General features: G+C 39.6%; 1 protein-coding gene across 7 annotated transcripts in view; it reads left to right on the forward strand.

Annotated features, from left to right (window-relative positions):
• Positions 1-21,389, forward strand: part of SNX7 (sorting nexin 7) — a 306,074-nt gene that overhangs the window by 49,399 nt on the left and 235,286 nt on the right. For 5 of the 7 annotated variants that reach the window (XR_006712522.1, XR_006712521.1, XM_045478385.1 and 2 more), the window contains exon 1: positions 15,595-16,064. The exons of 1 other annotated variant lie outside the window; for it this stretch is intronic. Coding sequence is in view for 3 of the 6 variants with exons in the window: in XM_045478385.1 (XP_045334341.1) it covers positions 15,825-16,064 (240 nt within the window). In the remaining 3 variants the exon portion in view is untranslated. Of the gene's footprint in view, positions 1-15,594; positions 16,065-16,480; positions 16,582-21,389 lie in introns of those variants that run through there. One more of the 7 variants, XM_045478387.1, reaches the window with a different exon arrangement.

The following is a 21,389-nucleotide window of genomic DNA, read 5'->3' on the forward strand; positions in this document are numbered from 1 at the left end:
TAGTCTTGTGGGGAAGGGTGTTTTCATCCTAAATGTATGAATGAATAAATAGCATTTTTATGTTATGCGTTAAAATGGAATGAATGGAAGTTCCATGGAATGAAACTTGAATGTCGCTGTAAGTTTGAAACAAGATGAATTGTTATAATAGAACATTGTAAAGTTGGAAGAAACAATTGGACTCTAACACTAAACTGAAACTATTTTTACTGAAATATTATCAAACTTACTAACAATGGAAAATTGAAATTGCCTACATATTAATTAGGTGGATACATAAATATATACATAAATTCATAGTTTTTTTAATAGTTTTTTTCTTTTGTGAATTTAAAATATGATACCATGTTCAAAAGTAAACTTTGTTGAGAAGACTGCTATTATTTTTCAGACTTGGATGTTATTATATATTTACATAATATATATATTATATACAGAATCTATACCACTCTTGTATGCTCCTCCCCCCCCCATAGGTACTAATGAAAGGCAAAAGCCACTTTAATTTCTCTCACATGATCTGTCCACAATATTTCAATTCCTAAAGAACTAACATTAATTGCTTTTTAAAAGCTGTTCAAGGGGTGCCTGGGTGGCTCAGTCAGTTGGGCGTCCGACTTCGGCTCAGGTCATGATCTTGCTGTCTGTGAGTTTGAGCCCCACGTCGGGCTCTGTGCTGACAGCTCAGAGCCTGGAGCCTGTTTCAGATTCTGTGTCTCCCTCTCTCTCTCTGACCCTCCCCCGTTCATACTCTGTCTCTCTCTGTCTCAAAAAATAAATAAACATTAAAAAAATAAAATAAATAAAAGCTGTTCAATTGTCAAAGGCAAATAAAATCAAGATAAAATACGTCGCTGCTTTTACAATCTCAATTGATTTTTTTAACTAATAAAACATTTATAGTAAATTTCTTTTTGAAACACAAACGAATGCCTCATAATTGCATTAAATGACAGTGTGAGTCATGAAAATGTTTTTGATAAAAGTTTTTTAATCATAATGGAAATTGTCATATATGGAATATGTTGATGTGAAAAACTTTCAAAATTGGTTTTAAAGGGCATGAGAATAAAATTAGTTCACTTTATCTGTCCAGTAAGCTGACCTTTAAATCAAACCCTATCCAGCGAGTCTCAGCTACCTTTTCTTCTCCTAAGGCCAGTGACAAAGCAGCTGCTCAGCCTAATAAAGCTGCCCTACAAGCCAGCAGAGATTGTAAATTGCCATCACTCTTCCTGATCTAGTCTAAAGCTTAAACAACTTAATCAAGGCAGTTTCCCACCCAAACTCCTGCAAGACAGCTGGGCTATCTCACTGGATGCTTTGTCTGGATCCCTGAGGTGTCTCATTTGCCACCTCTCCCAGGACTGTAGGAGCTTCCTCAGTCTCCAGGTATCTGGCTTCATTTCCTGCACACTGTCTTGTTTTTTCTTTCCTTAGTGTTCAATCTTGACAGAATATTTGCCATGACATTCCGAGCCCTGTATCTGACACATTTACAATCAGGAAATGTGCTTTTGTCTTTTTTTTTTTTAAGTTTATTTATTTGTTTTGAGAGATAGAGATCACTGGAGGAGGAGGGGCAGATAGAGGGAGACACAGAATCCCAAGCAGGCTCCATGCTGCCATGAGTTAGAGCCCAATGTGAGTCTCAAACTCATGAACCATGAGATCATGACTTGAGCCAAGATCAAGAGTTGGATGCTTAACTGACTGAGACTTCCAGGTTCCCCCAAATGTGCTTTTGTTGTTAAGGCATTTGGCAACCCGGAAAAACAGAATTTTAGTCTTTCCAGTCTCATAGAAGTAGATAAGAAATCTCATGTCCTATATAATATGAAGGGTTTAACAGGAGCACCCATCTCATGTATCTCACATTCCATAATAATTGAGTGGGTAAGAGTAGACTGGAAGTGAAATCCCCATGTAGCCATTTTCAAGTCAACTTGAACTTAATATTTTTTCAGAATATAGAGGGCTTTGGAATGTAAATAACAAGAGAAAAAGAATGACTCACATAACTTAAGCAATTAGACATCTATCATTTCAATTTGCATGCACTACCGTGGAATCTTTGATAAGGACACTTCTGAATTTGCTTGATAAAAACTTAATACTATCATTATGGATCCAAATATTTTCCCATCTCTGTCTTTTAACTTTATACTGTGGGTTTTGTTTTTAGGGTATATTCTCCTGTACTCCCAAAATGGGCTCAACATTTCCAGATGTCAAATCGAGACCCAGTAACTTCCAGGGCTTCAGTAGTAGGACAAGTATTCCAATGGAGAGGGAAGGAGGATTGCATGTAGGGAGAAGCGAGTGAGTCTGTATGTTTGATACTATTTTCTTTACAAAGTAGGAGATAAAGTCGCCTGCTGAGAATAAGGAGGGAGGTTATGCAAGCAAGGTTCAGAGTCTTCTCTGAACTTTTGAGTTCTATCCAACTTTTGAAATAGTCATAGCAGGGAGTAAGAATGGGAGTTGAACAAAGAAATAGTAGAATAACTGGGCATCGGTGAGGACCCAGTTGAGGTAGGTAATTATGAAGTTACACTGAGAACAATGTGTCAAGTTCAGTAATTCTCATTCAGCTACTCATGTGTGAATATTGAGAAAATGAATAGCTGTAATTATCCAGGTTGAGGGCATTAGAAGCCCAGGCAAAAGAAGAAAACAGGGGTGGGAGGTACAAATACTAGAATGACTGAAATGAAGGAGCAGGAAATCTCAACTGAACGGTGATGTATTAGAGAGGTAGTAAGAGTGAAGATCTGAGGGCCCAGGGAGACATGAGAATAATCACAGAAGGAACAGTGGAAAGAATAAGCTAGAATAATAGAAGGTTGTATTTAGGAAATGCAATGCTTGAACTAGTGTTTCGGTGGCAGAGGAGCTTTTTAAAAATTAAGTCTTCATAAAACATGGAAACAGGTATGCATTCCCCTTTAAATTTTAGAGAAAAACCAAATGTCTTGATGTATTTGAGTAAAAGCTAAAGCCATTTTTGGCAACCCACATCCTTTCTCCTTTTCTGCAAAGGTAAACCGTAATGACAGTTTGATGTGTGTTCCATATACAAACATACATACCCACAGAATATATATTATTGGTTTGTGGGTATATATGTAGGTATATGGCTATGTATTTGTTGTATGTACATTTCATTCTGCTACTTGTTTTTCATTTAATAATGTTTGACAATCATATCTGAGTTTATTGATACATGGAGTACTTGTTCATTCCTTCAACTGACATCGATTATTTCATTATTTGAATATATTATGCTTGATTTTGTCATTTTCTTACTGGAGGTACATCACTCCGTGTTGGGTTTGGGAAGCAGGTAGAGATAACATACAGGGAATTAGGGCTTACCAAATCATTAGAAAGGCTACAAACAGGGTTCTCAGCAGGCCCTTCAAGAATATCTTCCAAAACAATATGGAATTGACCAACTAAAATAGCCATTACCTTTGAGACCACTTCTGAAGCTCTACCCAAATCAAGATGCCAACACTGCTTCTATTGCTTCCACCACAACCTCCTTTTAACATCCAGGAAGCTGGGGAATGGATCCTGGAATGCTACTGCTCTGGGAACAGTCAATAAACCAACCACAGCAAGAGCAAAATGGCTGTACATTTCTACCACCTTGCTGAGCTTTGGAAATCACCAAGTGAAAGCAAGAAGACAATATCCACCTCCCTTCCAAATGCCATATGAATGCATCTAAGTAATTGACCTAATGTGTACCCAGAATCCTAGCTGCTATGGTCTCTGGAAAATAAAGTTCTTAGGGTTCCAAATTTGAAGAATAGGTGGTAAAATGAAATGTGAATGAGCAGATTCACAATATTTAACCCAGAAGGGTGGCACTGGAATTGTTTCTAATTCTTTGCAATTACAAACATGTTGTAATGAGCATCCTCCTTTGTGTCTCAATGTCTTTATCTAGAGAAAAGACCTACAACTGGAATTTCTGAGTCAAAATGTAGTGTGTTAGTTAGCTCAGGCTACCACAATAAAACCACAGACTGAGTGATTTAACAGAAATTTATTTTCTCACCATTCCAGAGGTCAGAAGTCCAAGATCAAGGTGCTGTAAGGCTTGTGGTTTCTTGTGAGACCTCTCTTCCTGGCTTGTAGATAGATGGCCTTTTTCTCATTATATCCTAAATGGTCTTTCCTCTGTGCGTATGTGGAGATGGAGAATGCTCTAGAGTCTTTTCATACTATTGTAAGGACACCAGTCTTATCAGCGTAGGGCCCCACCTTATGACCTCATTTAATCTTTGTTACATCTTGATAGGCCCTGTTTTCAAATACAGTCACAGAGGGGCTGGGAGAAGGACACAATTTAGTGATAAAATCTATGTACAATTTTTATTTGATAAATATCACCAAACTTCTTTCTTTCTTTTTTTTCAATATATGAAATTTATTGTCAAATTGGTTTCCATACAACACCCAGTGCTCATCCCAAAAGGTGCCCTCCTCAATACCCACCACCCACCTCCCCTCCCTCCCACCTCCCATCAACCCTCAGTTTGCTCTCAGTTTCACCAAACTTCTTTCTAAAGAAGCTTTATCGAATTCATCACATTCTCCAAGCAATAAAATTTGAAAAAGTAAACTTTGAGATCTTGCACAATCATATAGATAAAAAACTGGAACTTACTGTGAATTTTATCTATATCTTTTAGCTTTGGGTTTGAGTATCTTTTTTTATGCTTAAAATCAAGTTTTATACAATATATGTATATGTATTATATATATATTTTTTTTTCTGACAGTAGATATGCATAACTGAGTCAAAATGGTCAAGAAAACCTTTAGAGTTGAAAAAGAGAAGGAATTTAGAGGTAATCATGCTGAATAGATTTACTCAGGATGAGTGTAGGATTTTGAGCATAAAGAAAGGCAGTGCACCTGATGCCCCAAAAAAGTTATATGTTAAAAGGAGCAATGGAGAAGTAAGTAGATGGCATTACCAAAAATAGGGAGAGTATGCTACATCCAAATGGGGCAAATGCCTCAATGGAGTTTGATATGCAAGATCACATGGCTAACAAATACTCTAGATTTTTATGAAAGACTATATGCTAGGGTTTCTACCCTCGAAGATGTAGGGTCACCTGGTTCTCCCATATTGTAAGACCAAACTTCTATGTAACATGTTTGGAGCAATATTCCATCTCATGATAAGGACTGCAGTTTTTTCAAAAGGAGATGGTGGAGGTTAAAACTTGTGTTTCATAGTTTCATACGTGAGAACATTAAACACTGTTGCCTCTGTTCTTAAAGTACATTAAATATTCGCTCCACATGTTCTTCTTCCTGAAGATATTAAATGTGGGAGTTTTAATGGACTTATTTATGTCATTTTTATATGTTTATTTTGAATCAGCATTACTTACAACCCAGTAGGAATTTTAAAGAGTTGACTTTTTAGACAAGAACACTTTAATTTTCTTAAACTGTATCTAATGCAGATCTTTAAAAATATTTCTCCAGGCCAACGTATTGATACTAAGTTCTGATATTAAGGAAATTGCTTCACAAATTCCTTTTTTGAAATGAAAATGCAAGTTTAATTAAGAAAAATCAAAGAAATAGAAGTTTTCCCTGGGATCATGCCACATTACAAAACGCATGTCTTCCAAATAATGAATTCCATCATAATGAAGAGGGTGAAAACTACTCTTGCTCTGAGCAATTTTTTTGGCTCTGTGTTATTCACAGAAAGTAAGCATTAGAGACAACTTCCCGAATAGCTGAATGAGGACCTCTACAGGCCTGCTCTCCTAGCTCCCAAGAGGCAACCATAAATGGTAACTGACCTAAGAGCATATAGGAAATGCAAAACATTTATTCAAGAAAATCTCTAAATCTCTGTTAGAACAGTGAGAGTCTGTTGCACTTGAGACACAACATGCTCTCTTTTCTCCCTCCCAGCTCATGGTGATGGAAGCTCTACTCCAGGTGAGTGTACCTCAGAAGACAAGGATCCCTCTTTCCCCAGCTACAATTAAGAGTTCAGTATAACTCCCTGTGAGGTACGTCATTTCCATTCCTCCCCTCCCCTTTCTCATGTTACAGAGGTTAGATTTGAGGCAGTGCAGCCAATGTATAGGGGTCCTTTCTCAGGAGTGAGAATACAAAAGGAATACAGAATGAGTAATAGAAGAGGGTAGTTATAAATATCAGCTCTGACCACCTGACCTGTTACAAAAATGAGGACTCTAATTGTCATGAGTATTCCATCCTTATTCCTTGTTTTGTTATGGTTATATTCGTGTCTGTGTGTACATGTATATGCATATATAAAAGAAACAAAGATGTTTGCCATTTCTTTCCTCTCTAGGTGTATTGACTTTATATCACAGTATTTAAGCATTGTTAATTTTACCATTATAGTATTTAGGTTATGGAACATCAAGGAAAGGAGTAAACATCACTCAAGGACTTTACTTCCTCTTCAGGAGGAGGGGCATTTTTGGTTGTATGCAAGATAGTTGTACCACACTGGGTGGAATTATGACCCTGTTATTTTCTTGATTTGGATATGAGATATCGCTTAAAGAGATGTGAATGGATGCCATATTGATAAGGAGTGAACTTGTGATCGTCAATTTTATGTGTCATACTGACCAGGCTGTGAGGTGTCCAGATATTGGGTTAAACGTTATGTTTCTATGAGGGTGTTTCTAGATGAGATTAACATTTGAATTGGTATACTGGGTAAAGCAGATTGCTTTCACTAATGGGAGTCTGTCTCATCCAATCAGTTGAAGGACTGGGTGGGGCGGGGGGGAGTGTATTCCATTGAGTAAAATGGAACTCCTGCCTGACTGCCTTCAAGCTGGGACATTGGCTTTTTCCTGCTTTTGGACTTGAACTGGAATGTTGGCTCTCACTGGGTCTTGAGCCTGCTGTTCTTCAAGCTGGAGCTATACCATGGTCTCTTGTAGAACTCCACCTTGTTGATTGCAGATCTTAAGACTTGTCAGCTTCCATAATTGTGTGAGCCAATTGCTCATTATATAATTGGTTTTGTTTCTCTGGAGAACCCTGACTAAGACAGGAAGCAAATGATATAAAAGCAACCATATTGGACGGGAAGATGGGAAACTATCTCTATTTGAGGATTACTTGATTGTCATATTGAAATCTTGAAGAATTCACTAAAAAATATTAAACTGAATAATCAAGTTAAGCAAGGTTATAAGGTACAATAGCAAAATTAAAAACTTGATTAATTATATATAGTAATGATGAAAAATATGTAAATGAAATTAAGAATACAGTTCCATTTATAGCAGTATAATACAGAATGAAATATCTAGGAGTAAATTTAATAAAAGAAATTCAAAACTTACATGCTAAAAACTATTCAACATTGTTCAAAGAAATTAAAGAAGACTTAAATAAATAGAAAGAGACTCCATGTTCATGGATAAAAGATTTAATAGTATTATATGATTCCACTTATATAAAATGAGCAGAACTAGGCAAATCTGTAGAGATAAAAAATAGATTAGTAGTTGCCGTGGGCTGAGGGCTGGGCTAAAGGGGAGTGCCTGCTAATAGAAGTAGGGGCTTCTTTTGGGGGGTTATGGAACTGTCTTATATGTAAATATATAAAAAAACATTGACTTTTATAATTTAAATGGATGCATTGTATGGTATGTGAGTTATATCTCAGTAAAACTATAGTATTTAAGTTATTTCTCTTTAAAAAAGAGAAAGAAAATGTCTGAGTCTTACTTTTAAGATATGGTTCTCTGTGTTCCTTCAATAACTCTTTCATTCAAAAGCATTACCAAGCACATATGACTTGTTGGAACATTTTTTTCTAGTTTCCTTAAAGCAAGTATCTTCAAATAAACTTTTCCTTCTAGGATTGAAATGAGCTGGAGATAAATTCCCATTATACTGGGTACCATTTAAATGAAATTCAGTGATAGCAATGATCTGTCTGATGCGTCTGTCCATAGGAATGGAGTATGGTAGATCTGAGAAACTAATCATTGGTTAAAACATCAACATTTAAAAAAAAATTGGCCATAATCTGTTTTTAAATCAGTTTATTCATCCAGTTAATTAGGTAACAATTATTGAAGAATTATCTTACTATGCATCTTACCTCTGTATTTCTAGTTATGTTAGATAGTAAATTGCTTCTTGTTTTCAATGAAATCCTACCTTTAATAGTGGGATCACTGATTTACATTCAACAGAAAAGCAGGCCATTATTAGTCATGGAATTACATACCTACTCCATATCCTTTGGGTTTTGATGAATTAAAGATGTTTAAAATCATGTTGCCTTATTGTTCTAACACATGTATTTGTTCCTTTGTCACAATAAATGACAGAGAACTTGAAAATTGCCAGTGCTCCTAAATAGTAAGGGAAACCTTAAAAACAAAAATCAAACCCACATATTCTAACCAAACTGCAAAGCATTATGTTACATTATGGGAGCTAACCCAAACATTACTAGTTGGGTGTCTAAATGAAATTATGGGCAAAATATGGCAATCATGTGCTACTGCTTACATTAATAACATTAATAGTAACGAAACAATTAAGATTTGTATATGTCTTTATTTCACAAATTATTTCACATATATTAGTTTCTTTGATCCTCATAGCCTTTGAAGTATATACTAATTACCCCACTTTGTGGATGAGAAAATTGAAGCTAATAATTTAAAATACTTGCTTGAGTTTTTTAAGCCAGTAAAGAATTCTCTTTAAAGAACTGTATCTTGCAGAATAAATGGGTTTAATCACAGACTTGGGTTATTGCTTTCCATCATCTTGTCTTTGTCTCATGTTAATTACCTAAAATTAACCACATGTAGGCTGTAGGCCATGACTGTAATTTGTGCTATTCATCAAGTATCTTTGACCCTCTGCCTATTAAACATACGATTGTACTTCATGACCCCTTGGGGTTAGATGGAGCCATGTGACCAGTTCTGACCAATTAGTTGTGAGCAAAAGAGATACGAGTCACTTTGGGGCCAGAAGTGATGGGATGGAAAACATACAGTTTATGGGGTACATGATAAGAACAGTTGATTCCAAGTGAATGAGCTTATGATTTCCTTTGTTGTGAAATGAGTTTTTAAATTTTGATCAGGTGGAATGCCGTATGGAATGCTATGATGGAATGATACTCTATGAATTCATCAATGGTGGTGCTGGCAAAAACATGGCAGGAAAGCAAAACTCATCCAGAATTTCTGTTTCAATGAGGACAAATCTCCACCTACTCCATGAAGGCATATATCCATTGTAATCAGCCTGCCACCAGATGACTGGCTTGCCTTCACATATCCCAAGAATGGTGCCATATTAAGGATTCAGTGTTGGTCTGTGCTGTTAGCAGATTAGACATGAAACAGCAAGACTAGTCAGGTCAGCTTTGGAAAAGGAATGTCCGTGTGATCAAGCTCATGCATAGATTCTGTTCCTGCCACCATAGCCACTTAGTTCACATGCCCATTAAGTTAGGAATGTGATGGCTAGGGAGAAAGGATAATTGATATTTCTAGAATCTATAGTTTTTCCATCTGATCATTAAGAATCTCCTCTGCAGTAGAGATCTTTTGGTGGACATTTCACATTCACTAATATCATCACAATCTGTGCCCATTATGAAAAATCCATTGACCATATATTTCTTTTTAAGCTCCCTTTTCATTAGTTTACCACTGTTGTTCTTTCCAAGTCCGTAACCATCCAACCAAAACATTTACAAACTACCCATGAATTAATATAGACCTATATTTCTGGACAGTTCTCACTCCATACATAGTAGATGACCAAATTTCATACCTGAGGTTCTGGCCACTAAGAGAATTTTCCTTCAGCACTGCCCTCCAGGTTTACCCTTGAGTGGGGGTATAGTGCTAACAGCTGCTACTTTGAGGTAGCACTAGCATATCATGAAGACCCATCTGTAGACCAGGCTCAAGTTTTTTTGTTTTTTTGTTTGTTTGTTTGTTTGTTTGTTTGTTTTTAAACTCATTCAACTGGTTGTAAGAAGATACCCAGAATGCCATTTTTGTAGGTCTCTCTCCTAGGAACATTCCTAGTACCAAGTCTGTATTGTTCACAGTCCAGTCAGGAGATAGGACCACATAGTCATTTGAAAGGGGAAATTTAAAATCTTTATTTTTTATTTTTCGATGTTTATTTATTTTTGAGAGAGAGACAGAGTGTGAGCAGGGGAGGGGCAGAGAAAGAGGGAGACACAGAATCTGAAGCAGACTCCAGGCTCTGAGCTTTCAGCCCAGAGCCTGATGCAGGGCTCGAACTCACAGACTGCCAGACCATGACCTGAGTTGAAGTTGGACACCTAACTGACTGAGCCACCCAGGTGCACCTGAGAGGGGAAATTTAATACAAAGCTTTATTTTTGAACTGGGATTGGAGTAAGAAATGAGTGTTTAAAGGAATGGTAAAGAAGTAAGTATAGCAGATGTGTAAGATGTGACCACTACCCCTAGTGTTGAGATAAGTACCCAAGTAAAGGTCTTCCGCTGTTAGGGTTCAGATCCAGATATCAGTGGAAAGAGTACCATGTTGGCTTCCTGAATGGTGAAGTCAGCAAAGTGCTTCATTAGCAGAACCTGCTGAAAATACACACTCTGGGAAGTGCTAAGCCTTGAACTTGTTAGGCACCAAAACCTGCTGGACACTGTTGGAGTCAGGAGCTTGGGAGGTCCCCCTCTTTAGGAGTCCAGTGCATGTCCATGCTCAGTTCAGACTGGGTCAGCTCTGGACTGGTTGTGCAGGACAAAGGTCAGGGGATGGCAGAACTCCAGTGCCCCTGGACTGTCCATGCCTAGGACTGAGAAGACGGTATTGGGTGTGGCAACCTGGACCAGGGGCAGGCTCACAATATCTGGGTCTCCAGACTATGCCACCACAGCTGTGTGTGTTTGATAGTGGGTAAAACACCATAAAAGCTGTGACATGCAGGAAACTTAACACTAGAGAAACTTTGTAGGGGGTAAACAAAGGAGGAAAAAGGGCTCTCCACAGGACACTGGTAAGAGAGCATACCAGTAAAAGGAAAGAAAATCCTTCCTTCCCCTGTGCCCTTCCAGGTCCTCTATTGATAAGGCTTAACATCATGCCAGGTGGCAAAGCAGAAATATTGATAAATGTCAACGCCATTATTACAGAGCAGGGCAACAAGAGATGCTTTGGAGTGAAGAGGCAAAAATTTAACCATCAGTACAATGACTGTATTTTTCATTTCTCAATATTTAGTTATTTTTATAACATCTTAGAGTTATTTTGATTCTTTTTATTTATTAAATGATTTATACTTTTGTGTTCCTTACACTCTAATCCTTTTAATAGTTTTATGTAGTGATTCTGGCACATGGTGGATTTTTTTTTTTTTTTTTAGAATGTTTTTAACTTGAATTGTGATCTCATCTGCAGTACAGTTTTATCTATAGAAACACTGTCAGAAGTGGTTTGAAGACAGAGATTTTGTGTTTGTTTGCACCAGAGGTCCCAGGTGTATATCATCAACCCAGGGACACTAATTTTTTGAAGTGTGACTTGCTGAACCATGGTTAGGATATTGGAAGAGATATCTTTCCCACGTGGAGCCCAGGCTGATGAAGAAAAGTTTTATTATTGAGTGCATATTTTACAAATTTTCACTTCCATTATTCTTTCATGATAATTCAAACTTTTAGATTATACAGGCCAATCCTACCACCCCACCTGGGGGCAGGCAGAGTGTCAGCTCAAATGTTTATTCTTATTCTTTCAAGAACCAAGAATCCCAAAATATCTTTATAATTCCTTGTTTCTATTTTTTAAGGCAACATACATAATGCTGTCTTTCAGTGAGAGTAAATTACCACTTACTCCTTACCTTGGGTAAGTTACTAAACCTCTTTGGTCTTCAGTTTCCTTGTCTATAAAATGGGAATGTTAACGATAGCACCTCTCACAAGGTGTTTTTGACAATTAAATGAGTGAGCATACATAACATACTAATAACAGTGTCTGACTCAAGGGAGGTACCAATTAGCTACTATTAATAATTTTATTGATGAGCCTGTGGAAACAAGGATGCTCTCTGGAACCTGTGATAAGTTCTGAAAGAGAATCAAAAACACTAAAGTTTTAAGGCAAAATATGCCCTCCTTTTTTCATGTGGGAAACCAGCCCTTGGCTTGCTGTGGGATTTTGACAAACACTAAACACCTAAGAATGGGACATTGTGCGACTTTGTGACCTGAGCAGCTCATCATGAAATAGGTGCTATATTAAACCAAAAAATCATAAAATTAGATAAGCCTTTAGCAAACCATACTTTTGTAGAAATGGTATGTATAAAAATAGTCCTAAAAGTATACATTGCATGAGTATTTGGCTGTTGCTCCCAACAGGCATACTGTTAGGATCACATAGGGAGTTCCATTTGAACAGTTAACTAGGGGGTAAAAATTACAAATCTGAATTACAGATGGTTCCTTATCATATTCAGGAATCAGTGTACTCCTGTGAAAAAGGGAAATGGAATAGAGAAATCCTCTCCATGGTACATAGCAATGGCTACTAATCTTCAAAGGAGAGAGGCTGGGATAAAGATTCTATATTGTTTCAAGGACATGGGCTAAACGGTTGTTGGATGGGACTTAGAAGGAACAAGGTAAGATCCAGAAGTCAAGGAGGTTTGAGAAAATGTCTGTGGATGGATCTCTTGGAATGGTCCTAGAATAAAAGCATATTTATAGCCCATGGCAATGTTTTTCAAAACTCCATTTGATGAATTTATATGATCAAATAGTATGTTTGATAAGAATTCTTGTTCTGTGGAGGCTAATGCTGTTGCTTTTCCAGATACTGCTGTGCTTGTTCCATGGCCTCACATACCAAGTAGCCATGATGGTAGGGATGCATGCTATGCACCAGCTTAGTAACATGGATTTCCCATGCACTAAAGGAGAACTGGCTGCTTCCATGGCTAAGTGTTCGTCTTGCTACAATAGCAATTACTTCTGGTCCACTCTGTGCTACCTTTCTAGAGCATACCATGATTTGTCCTTAGTAGCAAGGATACATTGGGTTTGCTTTTCCTGCTCAGTTTCTCCCAACATGATCATCCATGAACTCACTGACTGCTTTCCCATCAGACTTTGCATATAGCATTTTTCTTCTAATCAATTAAATCATCTTCCAGCAGAAGACACAAAACCACTGGGCAATGCCCAAGGCATGACTTGTCTTATCGTGAATTCCATTACCAGAACCAGTTGACTTTATGGATGATTGAATGTAGTGTGAAAGACTCAGTTATGGTCTCAGGAGATTCCACCTGGAGGAGGGGAGAGAGAGAGGAAGGTTTTTGACAAGATGTACGTTCTCAGAACCAAAATTTAATATATGATACTATTTCTCCTATAATCAGAATAAGAGTCCAGGAACCAAGGGACAGGACCGGGTAGGCCTCCTTTTAACCGACTGAGCCACCCAGGCACCCTGTCCTCCTTTTAGTATTATACCTGTACTTAAAATTTTGAAATATGCTATTTTAAAGGCTTTAGCACCCAAATAAGAATTCTTCCATTATAGAGCCCAGTGATGATCCCATTTAACGGGAAGCTTAGACTGTTATGTATCAGTTTAGGATTTTTCATGCCATTGAATAAGCAGACATGGCATGTTGGTAATTAAATTAAAAAACTTAGTCCATGAGTTGCAAAATATCAACAGGATTGCAGAACCGTGGGAGGAATAGACATATTAGACTTGGAACAGCACCAGTAATGAATAGATTTGGGGAGCTAAGGACTATATTCCCGAGTGCTTGAGGCAAAGCTGAGCTATATTAGAAATTTCTGCGGGTCTTGGGCAGGTGGGCCCAACAGATCCTTCCTCCGGGGTTTTGAAACTAGAACTGTTAACACCAAAAAAGAGGACTGTGGGGGCATTTGTGTATGTGTGTGTGTGTGTGTGTGTGTGTGTGGCAGCAACAGCAGAGGTACTTCTCAGAGGCAGTTGTGGTATTCATGTTGGTGACAGTACTCAAAGTCCAGTGACCTCCGTGTTCATGGCAGTATGTGCAGGTACTATAGCATCCAGAGTTCAGCAATGGTGGCAGCAATGTCCTCACATTAGTTCTCTGGCATGGTTTTGGTTGTGATCCAAGCTGTGTAGTCTTGGTTTGTTCTGCCCATTTTCTGAGCCTGTCACTATGCTTTCTGGCAATTGTGTGAGTCACAGTATCCTTAAGAATTTCTTGGTTCAGACTGCAATTAGAAAACCTTGAATCTCTCACTAGCCAGAATGAGCTTAGAGAGGAAAAAAATGGTCATTTAATAATTTGTATTCCTTTTAGACCTTGGGATAGAGCCTTTTTTGAGTATATCTGATACTGTGGCTTATTAATAAATAATGTGATCCCTACCCTTGAAATGTTATCATTTACTAAGGAATGTAAGACATTTACATGAAATAAATAAATACAGTCTATAAGATGGCATAAAATTAAATGCTAAACTGGGAACAGGCTGTGTTATTTGGAAAGTCTTCCTGAAAGAGATGGGACTCTAGTTAATTCCTGAATGATGAGCAGGAAATGGTATTATGGGCACAGGAACCATAAAGCGTAGGAAGAAGACTGTACATTTACAGGGCAGCTGAGCAGCCTGACTGAAGAAGTACAAAGGGAGGTACATTTGAATGGCTGAGTGAGCACATATTAAGGCCTTGTCCCCTAATAAGAAATAGAGAAATTCTCTACTTCTCCCAAATATCTTATATATACCTTTCAATTCTATGAAGTTAAAAATTCTAAACATTGGGTTAAATATTTTGCCAGGAGTCAAGTCTGACCTAGCCTCCTCCTTCACTATGTGCAAACTTATTAGACATTCTTTCCAGGGCAGATGGAGAATAGAGCTGGCTGGGACTGAGGGCAATAAATAATAAAACGTGGAGATGGTCCCAACATACATCAATTTGTATTCAGTTTTCCATTGTTTTTGGAACGTACTTTTAAAAAAAATAATAATAAGCAGTCAACAACTAAATTATAGCTTCAAACTTTGGCAGCACAAAGTTTGAAGATTATTTCTTGGTGGCAAGGTCCAGTCCTGCTCGCTGTCCTCGGCTCTTAGAAACGTTCCTGCTCATTAACTTCAGGAAGACTTCCAGAAGTAAAGGCACATTGGAAAGTGGCTGAAAATAGTTTTTAAATCCAACTTCCCTGGCTTGACAGCGAGATGACCACACAGTCCGGTCACTGGGTCAAAAATCAATTACAAAAACAGAGGTGCTTTTCAGGTCTTTTATTTTTGCCTTAGCCTTAGTAAAAAAACAAACAAAAAACAAACAAACAAAAGACTCCAAAACCACAACCAAGAAGAAAGACAACCATTTAAAATACAGGAAATACAGTATGGGCTTTTTCTCTGGGCCGGATGGGTCGGCTGCCTTCCAGCCTCCTTGCGGATTCCCTGAAGTTGATGGTTTGCTCTGTCGCTCAAGCCCAAACCCCTGCCCCCGCGGAAACCCACGCTAGGCAGTCCCCGAGCCAGGGCAGTGGGAGGACGCCCCCGTCCTAGTTGGGAGTGCTCGCCTTTCCTGCAGCGCACAGCGGCCCTTTCCCCACCCTCGCCAGGGCCCGCGAGCCCCACTCCCGAGCCTCCCGCAGGCCCCAGGCCAGGTGGGGACGATCCGGCCCTGCGCTCGCCCCGGCAGTTCCGCGTCTGCGCAGCGGGCGAGGGGCTGGAGCGGGGCCGGCCGGGGAGGTGCAGGATGCGCGGGAGCCAATGGGCAAGCTCGGGGGAGAGGGGCTGGCAGCCGCGGCGGGCCGGGCGCGCACTCTCGGGATGGAGGGCGAGCGCCTGGCATCTCCGGCGCGCTCCTCCGGCCTCCCGGCTGGGGGCGCCGGTGGGGAAAGCCCGGGGGTCGACGCCCCCCTCCTGGGCAGCAGCGGCTCCTCCACCCTGCTCCAGGCCGAGGTGCTGGATCTGGACGAGGACGAGGACGACCTGGAGGTGTTCAGTAAGGTGAGGGCGGCGGCGGCGGCGCGTCCCGGGAAAGTTCCAAGTCAACTCCAGGAGTTGGCACCGCAGTGTGGCGGCCGCCCCGGCGCGCTGGCGCGTCCCCGGCGGAGGCTCGGAGCTGCAGATGGGTGGGGTCTCCCCCGGCCGCCCAGCCCCGCCAGGCAGCTGGCTGCACCCGGGGCTGCGTCCGGGCCGGGCCCCGAACCACAGCCGCTCCTTCCTCTGCACTTTGACCTTCGATTCGGCACGGCCTTGGCTTTGCCGCGTCTGCAAAGTTGTGATTTTCCCCCCCTGCCCCCCCTTTTTCTCTTTCCCTTTTCTTCTCTGACGCGGACACCTCATCCGGACGGTTTCCGAACCTGGGAGGCAGTGGCCCCGAAAAGTGCCCCCGCCCTAGCAGCTTCTTTTCGGGCGCAACCAGCCCCGAACTCTGGGAGAGATTTCATCCTAGTCTAGAGAAATGATTCCTGATTTAGTGTTACTGATTGTGGGTCTCAGGCCGGGGTGACTGACACCCGAGGTGAGTCTCAAGCCCAGCGAGAAGAGGTGGCATGGGAATCCCCTCTTCAGAGAAAACGGTTCCTGGGTCCAACAGGAAGCTCCTCTGTTACGGAGTTGAGGATTTTTCGGCCAGCAACTGCTACCCAACCCACCGCCAGCCGCTTTCGTTTTTCCTTTCCCCGGGGAAATCTAGGACCAAAGGGCCCTCTTAGCTTGTAGTATAGTTGCAGGGAAACTGATGGTTGGTGGTAGGCTTGTGGCGCTTGTAGACCGGTGGTTGTAATTTCTTTTAGGAAAAGAAAAATACCTTTCTTGCAGGGCTGTTAGAATGTCAACCCAGTTTCTTAACGTTGCCGCTGATAGAAGACTTGCGATGACAACAGTGTATTAATTGATAAGAAGTCTGTGCAGTACTTACATGTTAGTTACCTTGAGGTGTTAGGTAAAGCAGCATTCCTAACCACAGCTATATTCTGGGAGAGTGACCTCAAGTTACCAAGTTGAACAAACAGACTGTGGCCCCAGAGAGGGATATGCAAAACTCTTTTCTCCCCTAAGGATTGAATGCAATGGTAGGCACGATTGTATTCTAGATGTTCAGACAGAGAGTATCAGCTTTGTGCTCTTGAGAAAGTTAATTTGACCTTTCAATGTGTTTAAATCCTAAAGCATTGGAATTATTTTATGTACACTTGTAAAAAAAAATTAACACTGCCTTTTTATATTCCACACATTCTGTATGTTCAGACCAAGGACAATTGGCCAGTGCTTTGCAATGCCTTCTAAGAAACTATGAGTCTAGGCCTATTGGTGTAGGGCTCTGCATTGTGAAACTTCCAGCATGGGGTAGGGAGAGTGTTGGGAGTGGCAGCTGTGTATCACAATCATCTAGGATTGTTTTGTCCTGTGCTTTCTCTTTCCCCAGATTCTAAGTTTCCCAGCCCCTTCTTAAAAATGCCCCCTTTGTCAGAGGCAGATCTAAGTAGAAGCTGTTTGAAATTTAAACTTCAGATGTTCCTTTGCTTTAGGCCTCTGGAAATGTTGAAAGTTACTGAAAATTGTTGATGTTCTAGGTTGCACCCAGAAACATTGCTAAGTTAGCATGTCTGGTAAATTGCCTAAAGCTATCTCAGAAGATCTCAGAAGAGATCTCAGAAGAAAGGAATCTAGATCTCGAAGGCTCCAAAGAGCTGTTGAGATTTCTTTTCTCTTTCTAGATGAACATTTGTTTTTTCTTTCTAATTTTGTTCTGTAAGTTGTTTTTTTTTTTTTTATAAGGATGTAAGCTTCAGGTCCATACACCTGGACCCGCCCTACTTGTTAGGGTATAACTACACGTGTAGACACTTAGAAAAAGTTAACCACTTTTGTAGAAGCTGGCTGGCCGCATAGGTTAAGGTAAAGATATAATGTTTGTTAAAGTCTGAAAACAATACTTGGAAAAATTTTAAGTTAGCTACCTACTTGTATTTCATTTAGTTGAATTTTACAACCATTAACCACAGTTAGTTAGACAAGCAGATTTAAGAAAGTCCTCTCCATTGGGCCTGTTGTCTCTACCACTCCCTTTTCATAGCCTGCTCCTCTGTAGAACTCTCCCACTGACCAGTTTACCCTGGGGTGCTTTCAACAATTACTTCTAAAGTATACTATCATTACCCTTTAGTACTTTGAGATCCACTACTTTCATATTTAGTGTTCATTTCCCTTAGATTATTTGTGAATATGTATCACACTCCCCTCCAGAAGTTTTTTAAAGAGTGGCGTCTTTGGCTTATTATTAATTATTTTATTCCCACGATGGAATTGCATGACAAATACATGTTAAATATTTTTTGTGTAAGATACTGTGCTAAGTATTTGGAAAAAAGAAATACATGATTCAGTTCTTGCTGTCAGTCTTGGAGTCCAGGTGGAAGATGTGACAAATTCTCAATGGCAACATAAATCAGCAGGGATGGAAAACAAAACAATGTATTGTTCTGAGTTTTCAAGTAATCCAGTGAGGAGAAAATGATACCAAATCTCAAGAGACTATAGGGAATGTAGACGATATTGACTTCAAAGAGTCAATATATATGTTGGAAGGTAGGGGAACATGACCAATGATTCAAAAACACAAAAAGGATAAACATTATAATAATAGTGTAATAATAGTGGTAGAGCTGAGCCAAAATGACCTGCAGCTTGCAAAAAAATTTAAAGAGTCCAGTTTCTCTGTTTTTAAAAAAGTTATTTTTTAAAGAAATAACATATGAAAATAAAATATATAGCCTTTATTTTTATTAAATACTGTTATATGTAGAAGGAGTAACTGAAACATAGCAAAGGTAGCTAGGTCACAGTGAAACACTGAGGTACTTACCTGGTACTCAGTAAATGATAGATCTTGTTATTGGTCTTTCTAAAAGGTATTCAGGTCTACAAAATGAGATCTATTATCATCTAAGATAAACTGCCAATTTACAGATGGAATTATCCTCACCACTAGTCATCTTTGAGGGGACATGGATTGTAGGCTGGTGCACCAAAACTAAAAAAAAAAAAAAAAAAAAAAAAATCCTTTTTAAATTTTATTATTTTTTCAAAAAAAATTAATGTTTATTTATATTTGAGAGAGAGTGAGACAGAGTGTCAGCGGGGGAGGGCCAGAGAGAGAACGAGACACAGAATCTGAAGCAGGCTCCAGGCTCTGAGCTGTCAGCACAGAGCCCAATGTAGGGCTCGAACCATGAACTGTGAAAACATGACCTGAGCCGAAGTCGGACGCAACCGACTGAGCCACCCAGGCGCCCCAAAAACTGTTTTTTTAATGTAATGGGCAAAAATGAAGCTCTGGAAGGTATAGGTAGGCTTAATTTCAGTCTCCAGCAAAGCTATGAGAGCAATAGAACTTTTTAGTATTTTGTTTATAAACACTTTGAAAAGAGAGAGGTGATCTGGTTTTATAAGGATGGAAAATTGTTTTTATGATAAATCAGAAATACAACAATGAGCATGTTTATTTAAACAATGCTTTTGAAAGAATCACTCATTTTTGTGAAAAAATGTTCTTTTTGAAAGAATAATAGAATATAGCTTTTGAGACAACCAGTTCCTATGTATATTGGAAATCTGTCAATCCCAACATAGTGATAGAGGGACATAATTATGCTATTCAACAATTCTGTCAGATACATAGAAGAAGATAATGGAAGTTTGGTTATTCTTCATATTTGTTCCCTGAACTGTCTCTGTTCAGTTATGGCCCTGATAACAATCAGAATTCTCGACAGTGACTGAAATGAAGAATGTTTAACACAAGAACTACTTATAGAATTTGGGGCAGGGTTCAGGAACAAGCGAAGGATACTGAGGTAGTTAGAAACTTGCTGAGGCCAAAAAAAAAAAAAAAAAAAAAAAAAAATCCATTAGCACCTAGCAATTAATGGGAAGAGGACAGATACAGTGTTGCTGGAATCCGATGAAAGCTGGATCTGTAGAAAAGGGGCCACTTTCACAGGAGGTGTATGTACAGGGAGATGTAGCCAGAAGTGTGCCTCTGCCAGAAATGTGGTGCCAAAGGAAGGAAGAAATAGGCAGTATACTCCTTGAGTTCCTCTCCTCCTGCTATTGGATCTCCTGCTTGTGACCTTCCTTGGGCAAGCCACTCAGGTGATGTTATCTGTAGGGGTTGGCTTCCCAAGCACAGAGTAGATAGATGGTGGGAGCTGGCAGATTGGGGGTGAAAGTAAAGAATAACCAGCATAAGACATAGTACAAAAATGTGGCCAGTAGCTTTGGATAAAGATAGCCACATCTCTATCTCCTATCCTGTATGCATCCTATATGCTCTTCTGTGACCTGCCACCTTCCTCTCGAGAGATGGGATCTCTGCCCCCTCCTTGAATCTGGGTGGGATTGTGACTGCCTGATCAATAAGGTGTGGTGGAGGCGATACTGTGCAGCCCCCAAGGCTAGATTCAAAAAGGCAGTGCAGGTTGTGCTTTATCCAGCGGGACACTGTGCTTTTTGGACCTGATATGTAAGGAATGTCTGTATTTGAAATCCTGGCTCCACGGCTTAATAGCTTTGTTTCCTTGGGCAAATTACTTAGCCTCTCAATGCCTCAGATTCTTCATCTGTAAAATGAGGACTGATAATAAATATGAGAATTAAATGAGTTACTATGTGTAAAGAATTTGTGAATAGTTCCTGCCTTTAGTCAGCACTGTTGACTCTTCAGCAGCTATGCACAGGCACCATAGGATTCTTTTGTCCAAAAAGAACTGCAATAATGGGCATATTCTATATCTGCCTGTCTAAATGTGGCAGCCACTAGCCACATGTGGCTTTTGAGCACTTGAAATGTGACTAGTACATCTAAGGAACTGACCTTTTAATTGTATTTAATTAAAAATAGAAGCTATAAGGGCGCTTGGGTGGCTCGGTTGGTTGAGTGTCCGACTTCAGCTCAGGTCATGATCTCGCAGGCTGTGAGTTGGAGCCCCGCATTGGGCTCTGTGCTGACAGCTGTGATTCTGTGTCTCCCTCTCTTTCTGCCCCTCCCCCACTCACACTCTGTCTCTGTCTCTCTCTCTCTCAAAAATAAACAAACATTAAAAAAAGTAAAAAAAATAAAATAAAAATAGAAGTTGTCGACTGTGGCTAGTGACTATCAGTTTGAGCAGAAGCCTAAACAGATCATTATTTTATTACTGGCTTAACTTATGGTTACTCAAGAAATGTGAATAAGTGAGTGAGTAGTTCCCTTGGTGATCTGCACTGAAATATAAAAACAACACACATATTGTACATACATATGCACACACATATGTGCATACATAT

This window comes from Leopardus geoffroyi, chromosome C1 (genome assembly GCF_018350155.1).
Source record: "Leopardus geoffroyi isolate Oge1 chromosome C1, O.geoffroyi_Oge1_pat1.0, whole genome shotgun sequence".
Classification (NCBI taxonomy): Eukaryota; Metazoa; Chordata; class Mammalia; order Carnivora; family Felidae; genus Leopardus; species Leopardus geoffroyi.